This window comes from Plodia interpunctella, chromosome 16 (assembly GCF_027563975.2).
Source record: "Plodia interpunctella isolate USDA-ARS_2022_Savannah chromosome 16, ilPloInte3.2, whole genome shotgun sequence".
Lineage (NCBI taxonomy): Eukaryota > Metazoa > Arthropoda > Insecta > Lepidoptera > Pyralidae > Plodia > Plodia interpunctella.
In genome coordinates this window covers 8111553-8135263 of record NC_071309.1, presented here as the reverse complement: position 1 = coordinate 8135263, position 23711 = coordinate 8111553, and the positions used below count along the sequence as shown (strand labels likewise).

Sequence of the window (23711 nt, the reverse complement as noted above, 5' to 3'; positions counted from 1 at the left end):
ATACTGCTTATTTAAGAGGACTAAGTTATCAAATACATGGTCAAAAAGTATACAGAAACATATAAAACATACAAACACGTGGTGTTATAAAAAGAATGGAATAAAACACTGAACCGGAACGAAATCGCTGTTGTTTTAATTGCGCCCGTCTATCCCTATCGATATAACTAGATCCAAAACAAGTAGTTCTTCGCGACTCGGTAGGGGAGAATTTGGAGGGTAGGTCGCCTGCGCGGCGCCGGCGTCCCCTCCCGCACCCTTCTACCCTCAGTCATAACCAGCCACTGGGAGGGAAGTGACGCTTTTCAACATTTTTCTGTCATAACCGTGCAAATATATGTGAAATATAACAGACGTGCAGTGCTGTGAGTGCGGTTTCAAGTGAAGTGAAAGTGTGTGCATATACTTTTTATGGAGTTTGCGATTCGGTGTGGATTTTCTCATGGTGTTGAAACACGTAAGTCACATTTTCATGTTACGGTCTTGAGAGCTTTCGTGCGTTGCGTCTCGAGTAGGAAACGCTGGATGTGACATTCGGATTTTGTATTTTTCGACATGATAAACCCCGTTTTATATTTACACCTCGTGGATAAATATATTTTTCATCGATATTAATGAACGAATATTTTATGAATATAAATTGGTCTTTCCTAAAGTTTCTATATAAGTATATTAACCATATTATTGAACACAACATATTTTGTTTATTGAATGCGTGATAAAAATAGAACACAAGACAATATTTTTGTGAAAAAAAGTTCAAGTAGGCGAGCCGATACTAATTCCCATCTGAGAGTATCTAATATTTCATCTGAGAGTTTTCTTCCTTAGCTACCTATAGAGCGTTGGAGCCCAGCCGCCACTATCCAGCTAGCCTGTATAATCTTATTGTGATTAAGTATAATCTTAACTTTTTATTTTTTAAATTGACCTAGAGCATGTTTTGGACTCTGTTTTAGATAACAATTTTTCAACCAGCTAATCTCCTAATGCTAATTTTATAGCAATTAAGCAGCTCAAAATTTTCTGTGATTTCTGTAAACTAAAACTGAAATCTTGATTTGCTATCGGTCGTGCACTGCGAGTGGTTAAAAAACGCTATAGTCCAGTTGATTCAGCGGTATGTGTGTGTATGCAATAATATTAGTCGCAGTTTTTCATTATTATCCATACCAGTTTTTATTGTCTGTATTCCTGAGAGGCAATTTACATATTCTTGTATCAATTATACTTAGTATTATGTGTGACCCAAACCCGAACGAGTTCGACTAGCAAACTCGATGCCCGATTTGAGGGCGTTTCATGAACACAGACTACGGCCCATCCCGGTTTGCTCGAGTAAAATCATAATAAAAAAAAAAGTAACCTACTATGTTAATCCGGAAGGTTTCGTGCTAATCTAATCCGAAATCTAATGGGCCCAGTATTTTTTTCAGTTTATTCATTACAAACAAAATTAGATTTTTTTTTTAAATAAATAAATTATCGATATCGATAGCCGCTAGTAACAAATAAAATAGTATTTACCGATCTAAAATAACCGATAAAGTTTGCTACTTCGAACTGCTGAAGTCTAGAATTTTCTCGTCGTATCGATATTTCTAGAATCTTACAATCTAAATGTTCAAGGCAAGAGTGAATAGGTATTATTTGAGCTAAACGTTGCTTTCCGTCAGGCGTTAGGTTGAGATCAAATCATTATATTTCTTTTATCTATATGTCAAACACACCGAAATCCGAATTTATATTATGAACATAAACATTTGTATTTTTGTTTGCAATGAATAAACTCTAAAACCCCAAGGCGTATTTTGATGAAATTTTGCACAGAGATAGACGAAACTTTTAATACAAACTTTTGATCTTAATTTTTTTTAATTTCACTCTTATCTATTTGTACCGCTAAACAACAGTGCGTGCATTGTAGTACTATTCCGGTAAAGGGTGAGAGAGGCAGTGTAATTAGAGGGGAGCGTGAGCAAAGATACGCCACAAAGTAGGCAATGCGCGTATGACAACCGCTTTGCAAGCTTCCAATAGCTGTGGTGACCATTTAGATTGGTGATTAAAAAAACGGGTTGCACCCCGGGAGTACCGGCATTTTTGACGTCTTAAGAATTTTCGATCGGGCCACGTGTCCTGAAGCGAATTTAATATTTTTTTACCCATCGCAAAAAGTGCACAGCGCCGCTAAAGAAGTTTTCACTTCAATAAAACCAACACACTTCAACGACTTTTGAATAAAAACAGCGTGTGCACAAAACCATGTTACAATACTCTAAGGTGACTTTGTCGCTGTTTAAACTTTTATCATATTCCGCATCCGACCGTCTCATACATTATGCAAGTGAATTTAATTCTGTCCAGTGTTCGTCCCTGTTGTATGAAATTATAACGCGACCGCCATTCGGAGGAATTCTATGTCAAACGTTCCTTAGTTTGACAAACCATGCACATTCTCACTAATATAGTGGAAAAGTGGCTGCCTTTTTTTCTGATTGGCCCGGGTTTTGGATGTGTATCTATATATGTATTTGTTATAAAAGATAGTATCGTTGAGTTAGTTTCCCATAACACAATTCTCGAATTTACTTAGGGGCTAGCTCAATCTCAATGTGATTTGTCCTAATATATATATTTATTTGTTCATTTATATCTATTCTATACGCATCTCTCTCTCTCATCTCCGAATGTTCCCATATGGGGCTGTGAAGCCGCAAAGCCCGGGGTCAGCGTAAAAAACAACCTTAATTATTTAGATCATTCGGTTAACCCTTGTGCATGCTATTGGTGGCTATCAGCTATCTCGGCTACGTATCCCTTAATCACCGTACGACATCCACGGGAGGAAACCTGTGTGCGTAGTGCGACTTTGCTATTTACATCTCACCATCGAGTCGACTCGCAGTGAGACGCAGCCAACCAATCACAGTGTGCCATTGTGGCGCAACGACAACCACACCGCAATGTGATTGGTTCGCTGCGTCTCACTTCGAATCGATTCGATAGTGAGAAGTGAAATGCAAACCCGCACTTCGCCCTCTGAACATGGGAGGAACATCGTAGGGAAACCTGCACACTGGTGGACAGTTTAGTTCCCTGGTGCGTATGCGACTACCTGCCATTAGATGGCGGTAAGTAGTAAAAATCATGTCACTTGAATAAAATCTGACACCAATGTTAACACACTCGATATGATGATGATGATCCCCGTGAGGATATGGAGTGGACCTATTTCAGGGCGGAACCACAGGTCACATTTTGGTCTCATCTTTAAAACAGTGTATCACTCATCTGGGTGATATGTTTGTTGAGATGAGCCTTTTTGTATTGCTGCATCACAGACACTCACTGTAATATGATGTGTTCTCATTATTTTTGGCTGTTTATTTGTGTTACTGCGTCTGGATGTATTGCGATTTGTGTTGTTATATTTACAAGTAAACGTTTTACCTATCTATTTTATCTCTCTCTTGCTCGCGTGTTTCCGGTTACATTCGGAGCTGTGACGCCCCGAAGCCCAGGGTTCGCGTAAAAAAAAAAAAACAATCATTACATTTTGAAGATTTGGCTATATGGTTTTATGTATACAACCGGCTGAAAGACAGACGTCATTCTTTGCTTGATCAACTTAGCTATTTTATCTAATTAAACGGAAATGTCGAAGTTTGCCTGTCTGTTATGCTTTCTCGACTAAACGGCTAAGTCGGTTTTGATAACTCTTCAAATAACAAATATGTTTTACATAAATTATGAGTTATTTACGAGTATGTACTGTACCTAAAATTTGGAATTTCCACCCCGTGATGCCTCAGTAACAGGGCAAAGGGGAAGGGAAATTTCATCCCTTAAGGAAATAGGGTGAACGTGCCTTTCAGTGTAGATACCTACTCGTATTATGTTACCGTTTGTGTTAGAAATAACATTTATATAATATTATTAGAGATGTGCTTCGTTGCGAAGACGCAGCACGTTGCGGCTCCGTTGGTTTTTACAATGACATACGTCAAATCTCCACACAATGTCTCCGTTGTTCTGTGTCGATCCGTTAACGGGCGTCAACGTGTCGGAGTACGACGGAGCGCATTGGAGGAATGGCTCTTATAGAATTTACTTAATTATATCAGACATATCATCAATATCGATATGATATTTGATTAAATTTTCTCATTCTGATTTGGGAGCGAAAAAAATTGTGTTGCCAGTTGTTCTCCCACGCAAATTGTAAGAACCGATCATAGGAAAGGGTATAAATTGGGAGAATCTCAACTCATAGGCACTCCTATCATTGTAGAAATTATTATAACTTATAATAGCCGAAATGTATCAAACAGATAAAACCTTTAAAGATTGTGGTTCACGAGTGTTGGACAGGGATAACAGATGGTAGATTATAGTTGATAGATAAATCAATTAGTTAATATGTCAGATTATAATATGATATTTTATCAGAAAGTGGTGAAACACCCGCTCTGTTTCATCTGTGCGTTCGGTTCCTTCCTCAGCCGTTGAGCGTCCCCTTGCTACTTTTTCGTTTCCACGTTTGTCGGCATCACTAATTATTGTCAGACGATTGTTACGCATGTCATCTTTGATGACTTGCGTGTATTTGTGTATATAAAATATAAGTTCTCGTAGCTTCAAAAGCTTATTTCACATAAAGCTCGCTGTTTAATCCATCAAATCCCTTTTACTGGCGCTCACTCTGAAACTGCAATGCAGATAAACCTGAATCTAGTTTTCTAAAGTTTGAATAAGCATCGTCAAAGTGATTTATTCACTATGGCAACACACGAAATCACGTGTGCGGTCAATACTTACAGGCTATGTCTTTTTTCGTCAAAACATTTTATGATTTGTTCAATCAAAATCGACCCGAGGTTTATGCATGAAATTGAGACAGAGTTTCGAATATTGTATCTGTATATACAATATTAAAAATATATATATTTCTGTAATGTGTTTGTGGAAATCAATTATTTCTTAACCGACTTCAAAAAAGGAGGTTGTTTGAGTGCAGCCATTATAGTATCTAATTCTTACTTGAATACACAATATTATAAATTCTAAATTATCTCACTTTCACAAATAAACATCTGGAGCTCGATTCTCACGCAATCGCAGTTCATCAATTTTCTCAATTTTTTTTGAAGGTTTCAAGCAAATTTACAATGGGAAAAATTTATCGACTGATGCATTGAATTACAATCTTTCAATTGTGTTTTTTTGTAAGTCAAGAAACCGTGTTAAACATTCAAAAAAAATTGGGGAAAATTGGTGAAATGGACTTCGATTGCATGAGAATCGGGCCGATTTTGATAAAAAATAAATGAAAGATACTACCCCCAGGTAGTTTGTACCCCTAGTCTAGCAATTTCACTCGTAGCTACCGAAAGTGTATCGAACTTTACACTTCGAGATGTAGATTTATTGATTAACCCCGTTTAGACATAACCTGGCCTCGGCTGTCACTCCTTGGTTTGCTGCAGTTATTTCCCTGCCTCTCTCTGTCTCTCGGTCATTTAGGTCGAAAAAGAGAGAGGGAGAGATGGACTGTACCTAATATTATTATATAAATAATAACATAAGCGAAATTTTTAATCGGTCAAGTAAAAACAGAAAAAATAAATAAAGGTTATATACTTTTTTATTTTGTTGGTTTATCGATCGGTGTGGAACGGAATCCTAATCTACATAAATTACTTTTTAGTCAAATTAAAATTATAATCATAGTTTTTTTATTAGACCAATGTGTTTTGTTCTGCTCAGTCAAACGTATGAAATTCAATGAGATATAGTCTAGTTAGTTACAACCAATTCAAGAAAGGTTTGGTAATTTATGATTACAATTTTATCAAAATTCTTATTCGCGTTTATTAAAATCATTTAACTGTCTTATCCATGCCTTTTCCCTTTTCTTTAGAATAATATTCAAATTGAATCTACGATGTATGTATATATGCCGATGTTAGAAAAAAAGGATACAAAATTATATTAATTTCTAATTTCAAACATATTAAATTAAAACTATATTAAATTCAAATTCAAATTAAGATAATTATTTTTTTGATCAAGAAAAATTTTACCTTATTAGTCAAAAAAAGCAAGACCATCGCTTGAGAAAAGTCGTGAGTGTTTCGTAGGAGACACGAAGGAATGGCTTCAGAGCCTGGATCAGGGCCACTAGCAGCGAGTTTTTGGTCTTGTACAGGATGCGCTTCGGCGAGTGTATTCAGGAATTACATGATCTGAAGTTTCTATGAAACTTCGTAATTTTTTAAAGTGATATTTTCAACAAACATTTGTAATGTCAAAACCACAAATTTTTGTTGAAAATTTCACTTCAAAAATGACAAAGTTATAATTTTCGCCATTAGAAGAATTTTCTAAAACTAATAAATGCATTTTATTTTTTTAATAACTACAAACGTAAAACTAAAATTTCATGTCTCTCTCTTCAAAAAATTATGAAAATTTTCATACAATCTTTCAACCCCCTTTTTACCCACATAAAGGACGAATTTCCAAAAATCTATCTTCGCGGAGACCTACACCATAATTCTCCTCCTCGCGTCGTTTTCCTCAATGCTGAGGGTCGTGACTACCCCGAAGGAGTAACTTTTCCTTCACGACGAGTCTCCATATGTTCCGGTCCTTTGCGACGCGAAGAGCGGCATGCAACTTGGTATCCAGAACAGCGCTTATTTGGTCATTAATAGGGCTCCAGCCTCGCATCCGTTTGCCGTCAACTTTGCCAGTGACCATTAGATTGCATCATAATAGCTATATGCATTCTCAATTTCAGTCTGTTCGGTTCAGTAGTGTGAGCTATGTTTTGTTTTGCAAAACATATTTATGGAGTCGCTTTATTAAAATACTCTATAGAGACTTTATTTCTAATAAATTCCGTGTTCTCTTTGCGGAAAAATACAGGAATACAAAAAGCTGAACGAGTTTCAATGGATGTTTCTCAAGTCGGAAAGCCCCCTATAGATCCCCGTTTAATTATTTTATTCACTACCCTCAAAGGGCATACAAAAAGAGGGTGAAACATAATATTTTGAAAGAGCTGTCCGTCATATTTATTATGCATGCTTTGAGAACATCTTGACTTTAGGACTTTAAGGAATTTTCACAATTTCCCAGTCATTTCAATATAATTTATTGGGTGAATTTATTCATATTCATTATATTTGACAAAAACATTGGTGGTATCTAAATGTATAAATAATAAATATTTTACAGTGAACATTTCAGCTCAATCGGTTCTAGATTCTGCTTCAAAATTGAATTGTAATATTCCACCCGAGACATAGTTACAATGCAAATGAAATAAAAAGGTTGTAAACAATAAAAATATATCACTTCTGTTTTTATACTTCTTCATAGTCGTATTCCTCATGGTTATTACGTGGAATGAAATACACACAACAACTTTCTTGGCATTATTAATGGAGTGGTTTGCCATTGCCTTCTCTATTTCACACACAAGTTAATAAGAATCAACCAGTGTGCAGATTCCCTCACGATATTTTCCTTCATCGGAAATTCACGCGATATATGTTCATGTATGTTTTTGACGACCTCGGTGGCGCAGTGGTAAAGTTCTTGCCACTGAACCGAGAGGTCCGGGTTCGATCCCCAGTCGGGTCTTGATGGAAAATGATCTTTTTCTAATTGGCCCGGGTCTTGGATGTTTATCTATATATATATGTATCTGTTATACAATATAGTATCGTTGAGTTAGTATTCCATAACACAAGTCTCGAACTTACTTTGGGGCTAGCTCAATCTGTGTGATTTGTCCTAACGTATTTATTTATTTATACTAGCAAGTAGGTAAACAGGCATGCGACACACTTAAGTGGGCACCACAGTCTATCAACGCCTGCAACACCAGAAGTATAACGCGCGTGTTGCCTGCTTTGTGGTCTAGGATCTTTCGCCACAGTACCTTGTAAATACCCTGCCTTTCTCACCCTTCCAATTGGAACACAACAATGCAAGCATTTTAGTAATTTAAATCTATTTAAAAAGCACCTCAAGTCTTTATTAACTGATAAATGTAAATTATACTTTAAATGAATTCTTTAATGATAGACTCGGATAGAATTTAGGGCTAGTATAAGTACATTATAATTCTTTTTTTGTTTTGGATTTGTAGTGGATAGCATGCTCCTCTTTATTTATTTATTTTTGCATACCTATATTCGGTAAAACGTGTAGGTCTAATTCATTTTGACTATTTGTACTCATGTTTTTGGCAAATAAATGTTTTCTTTCTTTCTTGGCGCTAGAAATATATGAGATTGAGGTGCCAATGTCTATTTTTGATGTTCGGCATCCTTAGTCAGACTATCCTTTCCTATATCTAATTGGCGTGAATAGCTCCTATTGTGCACTTAAAATAAATTGTTGCGAACATAATTGCTGTAATTGATACGAATGAAATTGGATAATTGTGATATTTCCCTCAACATTTATTGAACTATTCAAATTGAAAATTCATTGGAGCTGTTTTTCCCCGAAATTCCCGGAAAAGTGGATCCCGAAGCGTATAGTATCAAACTATTTTCATATGTATAACCTTTAGGTATTAAATTCTCAAAAAGTTTTGGAGTAAAACTTTATTACGGTACCAATTTCGAGTATCCAATTCCAAGTCGCCAGGGAATTTTGGGACAGGGGATAAAAAAGGGCCAGTTTCAATAAACATTTTTCTTGAGACGAAAGGCTAACAATAGTGATTTTCAAACTTGGTCTCTAAGGACGAAGGGGCGTGACTTCAGCTGTTACCCTTATCCTCATCGTCAATTATTATTTTCTCACTGTAAAAGAAATAATATGTAATTCTGAGGTCTGTGTATAATACATACACATTTTTAAGATGGTTAAATAAAATGCTGCTTCTGAACCTAGAGGTCCTGGGTTCGATCCCCGGCCGGGTCATGATGGAAAATGATCTTTTTCTGATTGGCCCGGGTCTTGGATGTTTATCTATAAATGTATTTGTTATAAAATATAGTACCGTGGAGTTAGTATCCCATTACACAAGTCTCGAACTTACTTTGGGGCTAGCTCAATCTGTGTGATTTGTCCTAATATATTTATTTATTTTATTTATTATATCCTACTAATATCAATACCAGCTTTCGCGGGTTCGCCCGCGTGAATTTCTGTGCAAAATCGGAACAGGCATGATTTTCAACAAAAACTTTCGTCCCCTTTATAATCATACAAATACACAGACATGTTAAACTTATAACTTCTCTCCTTCTGTTGTCAGGGATTAAAAACTATTCTGCATATTTGAACTTTCGAACCAGGAAACAGGAAATGTTTGTTACTAATTCATAACAGGTAAATAGAAAATAATTATATTTTATAATAGAAACGTGATCGCTCAAATAAATTGAAAGCAATCCTAATTAACCAAGCGTTAAACAACGTGTTCAAAATAGCTACTCTATGTTTCCAAAATACTAGTTCGGAATTGAAATGTTTTAATCATATTTCGTGCAGTCAGCACAACAATTTTAATTAAATTGCAGGTGTTATGTACTTCAACAAGCACCGGCATAACATCACACACACTTCATACCAAGTTTCAAGTAAATCGCCACATATCAATTTATTGCATGGCTTTCCTATGCCAGTACAAGGCCAAATTTCGAATCGGAGTTTTTTGACTTTCCTACGGGACTTTCAGAGATAAAAAGTATAATTCAAGTACCTTTATACCAAACTAGCTGCACCCCGGGACTTCGCTCCCGTGAGTATTTCGGGACAAATGTACCCTATATGTTATTTGTGGTTATATTCTACCCGTGTACGAAATTTCTTTCATACAAAATTGTCGAGGAGATTTTGCGTGAAAGTATAACAAACATACATACACATACATCGGTAGGATAGGTCACATACATCAGTAGGATTTGAATTAAATAGTTGTATTTTAAAGTGATACATAAAACTGGTTCATTGTTGGATTAGTTTTCTAACATCTAGTCGGGTTGTCCTGGTAACAAGGATCTGTTGAATTGTAAACCCAACATCCGTCAAACTGGGATGTTTATAGGGTTCCGTAGTACAAACAAGGAATCTTTATAGTCACCATATCTGTCTGTCCGTCCGTCCATCCGTCCGAGGTCTAGCTCAAAAACGACTAACACTAGAATTATGTAATTTGGTATACCCTACTAATCAAATAAAACCTTTACAAAAACCAAGTTACTTCTAAGCTACCTAGAGTACCTCACCTAAATGTGAAGTGAGAATGATTTTAAAATCTTTCCTATAGGTGTAGAGTGTTGTTGGATATATTTCTGTAGTGTAAGTCTTCTGGGGTCCTAGGTACGAGCTAAATAATATAGGGTATAGTTCCAATACACACTTTAGTTTATTCCAGTCTACAACACAGTAAAAAAGTTATGTAATGTTCACAAACTTTATAACCCCGCAAATATCGAATATAACAGTATTCAATAACAGCGCGTGTCTTATTCAGATCGCTAGGAGTGACTGAGGACGTAAGGGGTCCGGTCGCCGTCGAACGATCACATATGCTGTGTAAAGCAACCGGGCACCAAAAATATTAGAGGTGTGGGAAGACCGTTTTTGGTATTTAGTAAACCATTCGTAAATTATTAAGCTTTAAAGTGCCCATTTTCGTTAGAGTCGAGTGTGTCTCCTCTATCATCAAAACGGTTGTTGTTAGGAATTCACATTACGGTATTAGTACTCATATGTGGCCGTCCAAATCAAAAGGGACCTTATGGCGGCTGGCACTTAGGTCTTTATTGCCGTTGTTTGAATACAAAACAACGGCAATAATGGCGTAAGAGCTGGGCGCCATAAGGTCCCTTTTGATTTGGACGGCCACATTATATATAGCACGAAATTAGAAGAAAAACCTATCAAACCTAAGTTGGCTTTATAAGTTCACGAGTGATAGCCAACCAACTGTATTCTACTATAAACCTTAATGGAAAATATGGTTAGAAAACTACTAAACTACGGAACCCTGCACTAAGCATAATTTTAACCAGCCATCAGTCCTTTGCTCCACTTTCGCAACTGTTCTTTGACAATCAGCTACGTACATAGCTAGCCCCAAAGTAAGTTCGAGACTTATGTTATGGGATACTAACTCAACGATACTATATTTTATAACAAATACATATATAGATAAACATCCAAGGCCCGGGCCAATCAGAAAAAGATCATTTTCTATCATGACCCAACCGGGGATCGAACCCGAGACCTCTCGGTTCAGATGCAAGCACTTTACCACTGCGCCACCGAGGTCGCCTGTATAGTACGCTTGTGTATTATGGATCGTGCAAGCGTGATTTTAGACCTAATTTTAGACTATATCATTTCTAAAACATGGGAAAAAAAATCACGCTGCCTGTCGGATTAATGTGGATTATGGAAGCGGTAGCAACGGCCGTCATCCGCTAACGAAATTGTCGGCATTTCAAATTAATACACTCCAATTTATGAACTGGCCCAAAATCCCTCAAAGAGACAGGCTTGAAATATCAGGGTCGACAATTTGACTTGTAAATCTTTTTACGCAACGAAATGGACCTTGCTATTTTAAGGGACTACTACTTTATCCTTACATAATATTCGTAGTAGCCATCTCGTAGCGCGTCGTAGCACTAATTTCGAATCGTAGCAAAATTTATAGCCAAGTCTTTATAACAGTTTTTAATTATAAAAAATATTACATAAAATCATTTTAAGTATCATATTTGTTTTTTGTAAATGCGAAAATAACACACTTCATATTGTACAGTAAATAAACTTACCATCATTGTTTATTGTTTTTTTCTTACGTATTACTGTCTCGCTCATACACTGTCACCCTTTCCAAGATTTGTTAAACCCCCAAAATTCTAGTTATTCCTAATACTTTGCATAAGCAATTTTCGCGTTTTAAAATCCATTTTTGGTCATAATTAATTCCAAACAAAACGTTACTTAAGAGATTAAACATGTTAACAGAAAGGCGAAAATTATTTTGTTTGCAAAATAAGCGACTAGCCGTTTACCATCCTCATTTTATTCAGAACCACATGTAATTGTTTGAAATTAATTAAGACAAGACCCAAAGGCACATCTGAGCAAACGGCAACATGATTTATACAAGTTAGAGTTGGCATGTATGAAATTTACGGTGTTAAGTTGCTTGCTGGCTGTCTTAAATCAAATTCGGTTGGTGCTTAATTGCCGTATGGTAACGATCGGTTACATGTTGGGCATGGTTGGTACAAGATGAAAATGCTGAGCGGATATAAATATGTAAACAATAAAAATTTTTGAAGTGAAAACTTCTTGTGCACTTTTTGGTATGGACACTCGCGTCAGGGTCACGTGACCCTGACGCGAGTGTCCATAACGTGACGAAAATTCGTAAGATGTCAAAAATACACAGGGTTACTGGTATCTAACGCATAACCTTCCAATGGCGCATAAGGTACATAGAGACTAACATCTTTTGTTCTACAACTTTTGTCTAAACGTAATAAATACAAAAGTATTCCTTTTTTTTTTAGTTTTAATGTCGTTTCTATAAAACGTTCACTCTATTTATTCACTCTATTTATCTATATTCGATTCCGCTACATAACGCTACTGTACTGTCTCATGTTGCTTGGTTTTTACATAGAGTTAAGATATATAGAATCGCAAATTAGGTTGAATTATTTTCTATGAAAAAAAAAAAACAACTACGAATCACCAAAAGTCGTACAATAAAAGTTGCTTGTTTTGATGTACCTGAGTAGTCTTTAGGAGGTTATGCGTTTGATACCCTGTATAATTGAAACTTTTGGACTTAAGTAGTCTGATTATATTACTATTTTTCTACTTTGACTCTAGTAGACTACACTCAAACGTGTGTTACATAGACAAGTGTTTCGCCTGAATCTCATTCAATACTCACAAATTAAAAGTGACAACAAAATTTAGTTAGGTTAAAGTATACGTCAAACTGACTGGCGCAACCCAGTATTATTCCATAATCTCTCATGGATTTCATTCGTACGCGACTAACATGAACTTTGTACACCGTCTAGTCACTTGCGGTAGCGGAGTCACCACCGGAAGCGGTGTAACGGTGTGAATTTCGATCTCGAATGTGGATCGATATTGGCATTGCACGGTTGGATGTCAACGTTACTGTCACTTGACAGGTGGCAAGGGCGGTGTTGATATCGTATATGAGCAGATTAGTATACAAACTCATAATGCACGAGTAGGATACGAACCTGAGACCTTTCGATCCAAAGGCGGTCGTCTTAACCATTGCAATGGTGTGAATTTCGATCTCGACTGTGGATCGATATTGGCATTGCACGGTTGAATATCATCGTCACTGTCACTTGACAGGTGGCAAGAGCCTATCGTATCCTATTCGTGCCATATGACTTTGTATACCAATCTGACTCATATAGGTATAGTAGTTTTCATAGATCATCACTTGATTCCGGTGAAGGAAAACATTGTAAGGAAACCTGCACACTGGTGGACAGTTTCAATCACAAGTGCGTATGCGACTATCTGTCACTAGATGGCGGTAAGTATTCGTAAAAGTAATGTCAGATGCCTTTAGACTTGAATAACACACTCGATATGATGATGACTATACTATATGGCCTTGACTCTTGACATTCGAGAAAAGAGCTGTTATATAAGGCAGGTGGCCTGTTACAAGAATGCATACAAATATACAATTTCTGTAATACAAAATCGACGTCCCGTACAAACATAATACCAAAATAATATTTGAAGCGTCAATATTTCGACATATAATGTATCCTATTATTTGGTTTAACTCAGTTTTAACTAGGTATACTCGTATATTAAATAAAATAAAAAAAATATATATTATGGTATGTATGTATGGTGTGTTTGCGGCCCTCGACTGAAGTCTCGAGCCTCAACATACACCTTCGTCAGTATCTGTTACTTTTTATCTCGGTGTGCAATGTATTATAGATATTGTATTATGTTTGTGTGGAAATTACACATGGTTTAAACATCTTTAGCAAGATTTTATCTCTCATAACTTGGGCTGATTTTAACCGTATCGATTGCCAACTAACAATCTTGTAGTTGCCAAAGGGATTTACAGTGGAGCCTTGTAATTCATCTCAATTTGAACGTTTCAGTCGTTTCTATGAAATATAGGAACCACGGTGTGAAACTGTTAAAAATTGGTGTGGAATACTTTAAAATTGGTCGATTGTATAAGCTTTCAAGATGTTGATTAATTTAAAATATATTGTATTTTCAAATAAAAATACTTATAATAAGTTTCTCTATTAAAATAAAGACTACAGGAAGATACCTATCATATTTTAATAAATGTTTAACTGTAATTGTCCCTATATGGAATAAGTCCACTATTGTACATGTTGTAACGCAGCTACGCTTTGTTTGGAATCTCTTTCGATGTATTTCGCCTGCGCTGGCACATTTGGATCTACTGTCATAAATTTTAAAATTCTATATCCGCTCGAACACTTTGACGCGTAAACATTACGATCAAGCTAGCGAGGCAAGAGGGTGGCCGTGATAAATTTATAAATATTAAATAAAATAATAAAAACAGACCCAATAAGGGTAGGAGCTCCATTTATTGTGAATATATATAACGTATCACCTAATCTCTATTTTGTATAATATAACAAATTAAATAATTAATTATTTACTAAACCTTTCTCGGGAATCACATTATCTGTCGAAAATCGCATGAAAATCGGTGCAGTAATTTTAGAGTTTATCGCGTATAGACATACAGACGCGGCAGTCGAATTTGTTTTATAATTATGTAAGGATATAAGGATAAGGGTTTTCGTACTAATATTTTAAATGCGATCTATGTGTGTATGTTTGTTACTCTTTCACGCAGAATCTATTGGATGGATTGTTATAAAATTTGGTACTTACACGGGTAGAATATATAACCTGGAATAACACATAAGGTATTTCGAATTCAAACGGGAGCGAAGCCCCGGGCGCAACTAGTGAGTATATATAAATATATATACACAAGTACATTCTTTAGCCCGTACTCCACAAGCCACCAACATCTGGCACACTTTAATGAACTTGCTCAGTAAATTTCTCATAAACTTTAGCTTATTACAAAATTTCAACTTGAATACCGGCCGTATTCAAGTTGAAATTTTCTCTTCTTTCAAATTGCTGGTCGTGATTAATTGAGTGGTCTCAGTGATTGATTGTTGTGCTCCGGTTCGACAATTTGGTGAAAAACACCTGATCCCACATCGTGCATTGTTCGCAAAAATAGATACGCAAAAATGGATAAATCGATGTGAACCGTGGTTGATATTAGCAAAATTTTTTATCTCGAGTTTTATATTTATTTAACAACTAGCTTTTGTCCGCGCCTTCGCCCGCTTGGAAAGACATGGGGGAGACCATACCCAGCAGTGGAATGCAACAGGTTAAAAAAAAAAAGAAATAACAGTGTTAGAAATTGTTATATAAAGTTATAGAGATTAAAGATGAATGGAGTCTGACAGTGTGTACTTTTTGTCATAGGCGGAGCAACAGGCATGAGATAGTATAATAATAAATTTAAAATTATCGGAGTACATTGTGAGTTGCATTTGAGTACGTAATTTGGCGATACACATATAAAACTTTGGTGCTCACATTTGACTATATCAATTCACGTTTGACCTAATTTTTTTTTACTCACGATTGGACCTGTTTACACAAATCCGAGGACATAACAAATAGGGCCTTTGCAAACAGCCAAAATGGAATAATGACGGGGTCGATACACATAAATAATGCAGCGATATACATTATGGATCTAACTTCCCGAAGTAAATGTAAAAATATAATAAATTCAACGTTAGACCGAGAAATTTGTAGCTTTGAAATTGTTACTTTGGCATTTCGGGATAAAAAGTAGATACCCCGACCGTTATAAATAGATTATGCGTGATTAAGTAACGCATACATCCAACTTTTATATATTTCACTGTAGGTTTTCTCCTTCATTTAATAAAAAGCTCGTATTCTGGTCCTCAGACCGCTTCGACTGCTGCTACGGCCGCGCTGTCATTACAATTTTTCAAAATTTTAACAAACACAAGATATAGTTTTACTATCCGACTTTAAAATTATTAATCTGTACTGTAGTAATGTCAATTTTATGAATGGTATAGGAAACGATTCCTTCCTCAAGAAAATTGACAGATCGTACGTAACGACAGCGCGGCTGCAGCGGATGAAACGCTCTGAGAACCACCCGATACGAACTACGCCTGCCCCTATTCCGCTGATAGTATATTTCTACCCTATTAAGCTATATTTTAATAACATTTTTTGGTTGGAGACGCGGTGATTGGTCCTTCCATTGTAAGATCATTTCACCCAGCCTCTTGACACCCCTTTTTTGTAACTACTATACTAAGCTTCGTCTGTTTCTAATCAATAAACATGGTTAGTGTTCGTTTCGCCCCGGCTTCACACGGCTGCAATATAATGCATGTTATATACATATAAACTTTAATCTTAAATCACTCTATTAACTAAAAAAACCAAGATCTAAATCCGTTGCGTAGCATAAATAGGCCCACTTCTTAGATTCTATGAAAATATGCTTGGGAAATGATGAACATTCCAAAAGAATTGTGAATGTTATATATAAGTAGTCGACTAAAAGCACGGTCGTGACGCATGCCGCACGCACTTCATATAGCAGCATTCTCTATTGATACTATCAGTATCGATCGAATGGATCGACCGAATAATTTCATTTTATGTCAAACGCATGCCATCGACAAATCCGGAATGACCACGCAAGCTGAATAAGACCTTTCGTCCACGTCGTCTCACCCGCCCGGTGCATAATGGCCTTAGAAAATTTGTACCACACCGCTCCTACTTGGCACGATGACGTCTTTTGGTACTGAGAATTCTGTGCGGATTTGCATTTCACTTCTCACCATCGAATCGATTCGAAGTGAACCATACACATTGCGCCATTGTGACGCAACGACAACCACACTGCAATGTGATTGGTTCTCTGCATCTCACTTCGAATCGATTCAATGGTGAGAAGTGAATACAAAGCCACCCTTGCCCTTCTGCTTGTCGTTGCGTAACAATGTGTAACATGTAACGTAACACTGTGATGGTTTAGCTGCGTCTCACTGCGAATTGGCTTGATAGTGAGATTTAAATATCAAAGTCGCACCACACACAGTGAGTTTTAAAGCGTCCTTCCCCTATGGAGATACTTTACATTGACAACAAATTAGCGGACTGCTCGATGTCAGCTCTCGTGTTATCAATATAAAGTATGTTTAAAGCTAAGTTCATTTAAACGCCATGTTTCCGGGTGAGAACGGTGCGAAACAAGTGTACTATGACCTTAACAGTTGCGTGCCGGAGGTGCGTTCCAGCTAGGCCCCAGTCGATGCTCAGCTGCTTAGCAACCGGGGTGGAGTGGGGTAAAGCGGAACGGATTTCCTTACATTTTTATTAAATACCTATATCCAGTTAAATTAAATAAAAACTTGATAATTCTCCGCCGGAGAATGAACAAACAAAACAAGGGATACTATTAAACCCTCGTCACTGTCTACAACGAGCGTTTAATTTGTATCAGTTTAATTACAGTGTCATGATTCTTATTGCAATGCAATGGAAATTCTACTTTCGTTGTTCGATTTTTTTTCTAAATTTCAATTAGGGATGTTCGTTGCAAATTCGCCTTTATTACCGATACACTGAGTCTAGAGACAACTATATGGACATAGTTCTGTTGCCTTACTCGAAGTGTTGTTTACTCTACCTTATCTTTAAGCCGTTTTACATCAGCGAGTATTTTTATTTATAATTAAAGTGTTCTGGCCAAACATGTATGAAACGAAAACTGCAGTAACAAAAATCGATTTCGTTTAATTTAGATTAGGGCATTGGTGTTACAAGAACTTAAAATCTGTAAAAAATTCAATAAAAAATCTTTGGACTTAGCTATTCAAATATCCATCAGAAATAATACCTGCGGATTATTATCGTCTAGTTAGGTAAATTTGGTTACCAAAATGGATAAAGGGTATTTTTATAACACAGTTTCAGGCGGAGACCACCAAAACAAGACAGAATCAATTTCAGATTCATAACTCCGAAACTGAAACCTATAATTGGCTTTGCATTACACTATGTGTACATAAAGTTGAGACCGTGATTTATTATCTAGTCAAGATTCAGTTTTATTAATATTTTCTTTCTCTTTTGTTACAGATAATGCTGGCCAACTTTTTTGAAGGAAGGGTGACTTGAGCATCATGAAGGTTGGGCGAAGCTTGGTTTTCAAGCTTGTAGTCATCCACATCACCTGCATCCTTCTTCCAGCCTTCACCTGTCCATCTGGCTGCAATTGCAAGTGGAGAGATGGGAAACAGCTGGTGGAATGTCTAAGAAAAGGATTTAAAGCTATACCTGATTCGCTAGATCCACAAACTCAGATATTGGAATTTGCAGGGAATGACCTTCAGGTGTTGCAGAAGGAAATCTTTCGCAAAGTTAATCTACTTGATCTACAAAAGGTTTATCTTCAAAACTGCAAATTGCATAAGATCGATAATAACGCATTTAAAGGTCTGTCTAATTTGGTTGAACTTGACTTGTCAAATAACTATTTGACAGTCATCCCGTGCACAAATTTTGAATATTCTCATAATCTGATGAAGCTCATAATGAACAACAACCTCTTAACAAACATAAAATCACACTGCTTTGAGCCATTATCATTCTTAACTAATTTGGAATTAAACGAATGTAAAATTGAGTCAATCGAACGGGATGCCTTTTCAGGTCTAACACATTTACAATGGCTAAGACTAAGTGGAAATAAATTGTCCAATATTCAAGGAGATAATTTATTTCCCAGCAGTTTAAAACTGATTGAGTTGCAAAATAATGCTTGGAACTGTAACTGTCATTTAAGAGATTTGTATGCTTGGTTATTGAATTTTGATCACGCTCATGAAGTTGAACCAGTTTGCTCACATCCAGAACGACTAAGAAACCACACAATAACAAGTGTATATGAACGTGACTTAGCTTGCTTGCCCAAAGTAACTCCTATATCTATGCAAATTGAAATGCTCATTGGCAGTAACGTAACCCTTGAATGTTCAGTCAAAGCAATACCAGAGGCGAAAATATTATGGCTATATCAAGGTCATGTTATACCGAATTATACGAACACAGCGCTCGAATCACGAAATGGTATATACTTTTTAGAGAATGGAGTAACAGATAAAAAAAGTGAACTGTATATAATGAATTTAGGAATTGATGACAATGGGACTTATTCGTGTGTAGCAGAAAATTCAGCTGGGAAAGTGTGGGCCAATTACTCACTTAAAGTCATTGTCAAAGAGGAACCAGTAGTAGTTGTAGTTTCGTTTCCTCAAAGGCACTTAGTAGTAATAGTTACAATAGTGTTTCTAATTATAGTTTTATTGATAGCTATAATAGCTGTAATTTTACTTAAATCTAAACCAGATACAACCCGAAGTCGAAAAAAGAAGGAAAGTGGCAAAGAAGTTGCATTATGTAACCAAATTTTATCACCAAGTCGAAGCAACGGTACTTTACCAAAAAGCGACGGAAGTCCCATTGAGGCTCAATCACATCGCGTGCATTATGGAGTACATTCACATCGTGAATATGAAGTTAATGATATGTATCAATGCCACAATATAAAAAACTATGTCGAAAGAAACCCTGATCTAATTAACGACGCAGAAATTTGCACTGAACAAGAAAATACAGCGTTATCGTTATACAAAACTCATGTTACAAACGCCGACGGATTCCAGCAAGAAACCACATTTATAACACCGTTGCCTCGTCAAGTCACATGGAAAGATCAACAACCAAATATGATCTATGGTCATTTTCCGCATAATCCGGTAAACAATATTTACCAACACTCCGCAGATGTACATTTAAACCCTGGGTATTTCTTAGACAATGATGGGTATCCACATGATTATGGCCTACCAAAACATCAATTTCGTCCATCGATTATTCCTAATTACTCAACAGTAGGAGCATTTCAAACTTTGCCTCATAATAAAGCAAAAGTTCAAAACATGGTGTCAAAGTTTGCGAATGACAATGAATTTAATACGACATCACCAGTTCGACCAAATTTTGAAGGATACAGATCGACAAATGTGCGTCGCACATTAGACGGTTATCCGGTTTCGCGCAACCGACAAATTACCGTAGTGAATAATGGCTCGATGCTTTTAAATGAAGAATTTGTCCCGTCCCCACCTGAAGGTTACAAAATGGAGTCATGCCACGCTGCTCCCATAGAAACAAATTCCACGAGTGATAAAAAAGGTACAGTTTCATTGATGGTTAGCGTACCACAACCAATCGGAATGAATTACCAAATTGAAACCCGGTGCGTAGATGTAGATACTCAAACTAATGTTAACGTATGTACTGAGAGTTGTCACGCCGTGAACTGTGCTGAGAATGCTCTGAAAACAATGCCTCAAATTTTAAATGCCAAATGTGCAGCAGATATTTGTTCAGAAAGTCCTGACGAGGGTTATGTCGATGCCAACGACATCTGACGACGTCGTCATGTATCTTGCGTTAAACGTAAAACAAGTGATAAAGCGACTGAGTAATATGTAAGAATTAGAAATGAATATGAATGAAGCATATTTGGTATGAATACATTGTCTGATGCTACATTGGTTTTTGTTTATTTTCACATGGACAAAAAAAATCATAAAATATGCTTTATTCACTGAAATAATTAAATTTGATGAATTTAATATGATGCGTGTTATATAAATATCAAAATTCAGTACATTTGAAACGACTTATTTATCTAGTCAGGTAACCGAAAAACGTATTGCAAATAGTGATGGTTTAATTTAATATCTCTTTTGATCCATAGTTATTTATTTTTTGTTTGTAATATCTTTGTTATACAAAGAATACATACACAAGAACGTATATACAATGACGGACTTATCCCATGAAACGATCTCTTCCAGTCGACCAGTGATAGTTTGAGAGGATATATTTTCTTGAGATACCTACTTAATTAATTATTTTGTTATAAACATAATATAGATAGCTACTCGACAAAATACTGCAAATTAACAAAAATTAGCATTTTCACACTAATCTGCATAGAACTCTATGCAACGACGATAGCTGCGAATTTGCAAACATTTTGGATAACTCGATGTGCTGTTGATTGTATATCTATTTCCGGCAGTTTGTCCCGTGGCTCGTCTACTATTTACATTTAAAACTTTTCACAACAAAAATATTGATCGTGGGATGGTTGGGCTAACTATAGATGGGTATACTACCTCTGAAATTATCACTCGAGCAAATTGTATTTATAAAATAGTTACGTATTTAGTATTAAGTTGGCAGACAGTCAGAAAATAACAATTGCACGAAGATTTATAAAAGATACAGTAGTATTTTTTTTTAATCATGAACATCAAATGATCAAAGGTGGAAAAGTTATGAAGCAATCTGGAAGACCATTGTCCAGTCAGTAAGCTCGTAATAATGGCTGTCGACTTTTATAACAATACTAATAATATAATTGAGCAATTTGTTACGCTTTCACGACTATTCCGCTGATCCGATTTTGATAAAATTTGATATGAAGATGCAATAGATTAACTGCAATATGAGGTGAAAGTTTGTAGTTACAGAAAAAAAATCAACGTAATAACTCATTTAAAAAAACTTTATAATTATGTTTTAAAAGCATTTTTTAAAATTAAATTTTACTACTTTTTACGAGCCTTTTCTGAGAAATATATTTTTAAAGCCAACAAATTTCTCATTTATAAGCAAACTCATTGACAGCAAATAAGACTTCATAATTAAAATTGATGAATTTTAAGTTCGTCTATAAGTCTATATGCACGGGCTTAATAGATAGTGTGATTTAGCAGAAAAAAATTAAGTGTCTAATTTATTATGTTTTTCCGAGCGAAGTCGGGACATACCCGTCGATGCCGAAATTCCAAAGTCTCCAATCGTTATCACCAAATGGGATACTGTCATGTTTACACAAATTTGTAAAATGGCTGAAGTTGATGTACTTACATATATTGATAATGGTTATTTTACTAAATAACCAAAACTGTTTAGCGCTCTGGTGAGCTACCATGAAACATAAAACACGTAGCACGTCGTTGCGTCCACACGTTCTCTCTCTTTAAACGATGCGTACACGATAGGAGAAAAGGAGACAGCATGTGGACGTTAGTAACAACTATGTGTAACGCTACGTTGTTTGCATTGTTTCGTGATAGGCCTTCAATTCCAAGCGATTTAAATATTTTATTATTTAATTTATTTACAATTTAACTTTTTTTTATCTGGCTTAATGAAATTGTGAATATTATGTAAATATTAGAATATAATTATTTTCCCGAAAGGAATTAAGTAGTAATTAATGAGTAACGTAAATCGATATCAGGGTACCTACTTCCCTTTTTGTTTTTAAGCGTTTCAATAAATATATTCTTGAGTTTTAGAATTAAAACAACGTATTTTTTTTAATACACAGGTAGTTGTATTAAGATTTGTTATTTATTTTTGGTATCATTAATAGATTATATTATATAATAAGTAATATCAAATAGTGCCATGATTGAATAGTTTAACTCAGAAATGCGTGTCACGTGCAATTTTAGAGTTCCAAAGGTATCTCATTTAACACATGTATTTACTTCCAAACGAATATGTCAAAGTATGTTAGTTACTTGAACATTTTTCTTTTTTAAATCGATAATTCAGAAAGAATATGTTTGTTTGAAACGCTCATATTGGGAATTTACACATAATGATTTTAAAATTTTGTATTTTAATGCCCGTAAATAAAGTTTTTTACATTATAATAAGAATTTTTGAATTCGAGATGTAAAACATCTATTGGATTTATATTATTTATTAACTTCTGTGTTTTATTCCCTGTCTTCATACAATAAAAATATTTACACATCAAATGGTTACATAGTCACGATATTTGATGTTAAAATATAAGTCAACTGAGGGGCTACCGTGAAACATAAAATACGAAGTACGTCAATGCGTCTACACGCTATCTTTTTTACACGATGCGTACTCGCATATGGGAAAAAGAGACAGCATATATAGACGTTAGTAACGTACTACGTGTTTGTATGTTTCGTGGTAAGCCTTCTGTGTATTCAGACAGTGTTACACGAGTTACGTATATGTACAGTGTAATAGAATTGGAATTATTTGTTTCAATAAATATAACATACATTTGTACTTTTGTAGTATAGGCAGAGAAATGAACACATTTTCAAAAATATAACGATCAATGATAATTTTTCTGACTGCTTTATTAAAACCGACTGTATTGTAATATGAAAACATGTTTTAATGAATCTACATTTTGTCATTGTTTAATAATAGAAATAAATGTCTTTGATCAAAGTTTACAATAAATATTCTTTGTCGAAATAAAACTTTACGCACGTTTTTTATGACGGGGAATTTTGTCATAACTTTATATTTAATAATAAAATTGATTTTTTAGCGCATTCTTGAAGTGAGTTCGTTGGTTTACTTGTTCTTTTATTAGTCAACTGTATATTATCAAGATAACCTTAATC

The 23711-nt window shown here is 35.6% G+C and overlaps 1 protein-coding gene and 1 long non-coding RNA gene across 3 annotated transcripts in view; one reads left to right on the top strand and one right to left on the bottom strand.

Annotated features, from left to right (window-relative positions):
• LOC128676305 (uncharacterized) overlaps window positions 1–23711 on the bottom strand; it is a 135067-nt gene that overhangs the window by 88702 nt on the left and 22654 nt on the right. The window lies entirely within an intron of this gene.
• On the top strand, window positions 287–23601 carry LOC128676302 (leucine-rich repeat-containing protein 24-like). Its single transcript, XM_053756337.1, has 2 exons — window positions 287–457; window positions 18301–23601. The coding sequence occupies exon 2, from the start codon at window positions 18345–18347 to the stop codon at window positions 20655–20657; it is 2313 nt and encodes a 770-aa protein (XP_053612312.1). The 5' UTR covers window positions 287–457; window positions 18301–18344; the 3' UTR covers window positions 20658–23601.

Bases quoted from the DNA above. Each gene is read 5' to 3' on its own strand.
- LOC128676302 (XM_053756337.1), top strand. From the start codon at position 18,345: ATGAAGGTTGGGCGAAGCTTGGTTTTCAAGCTTGTAGTCATCCACATC.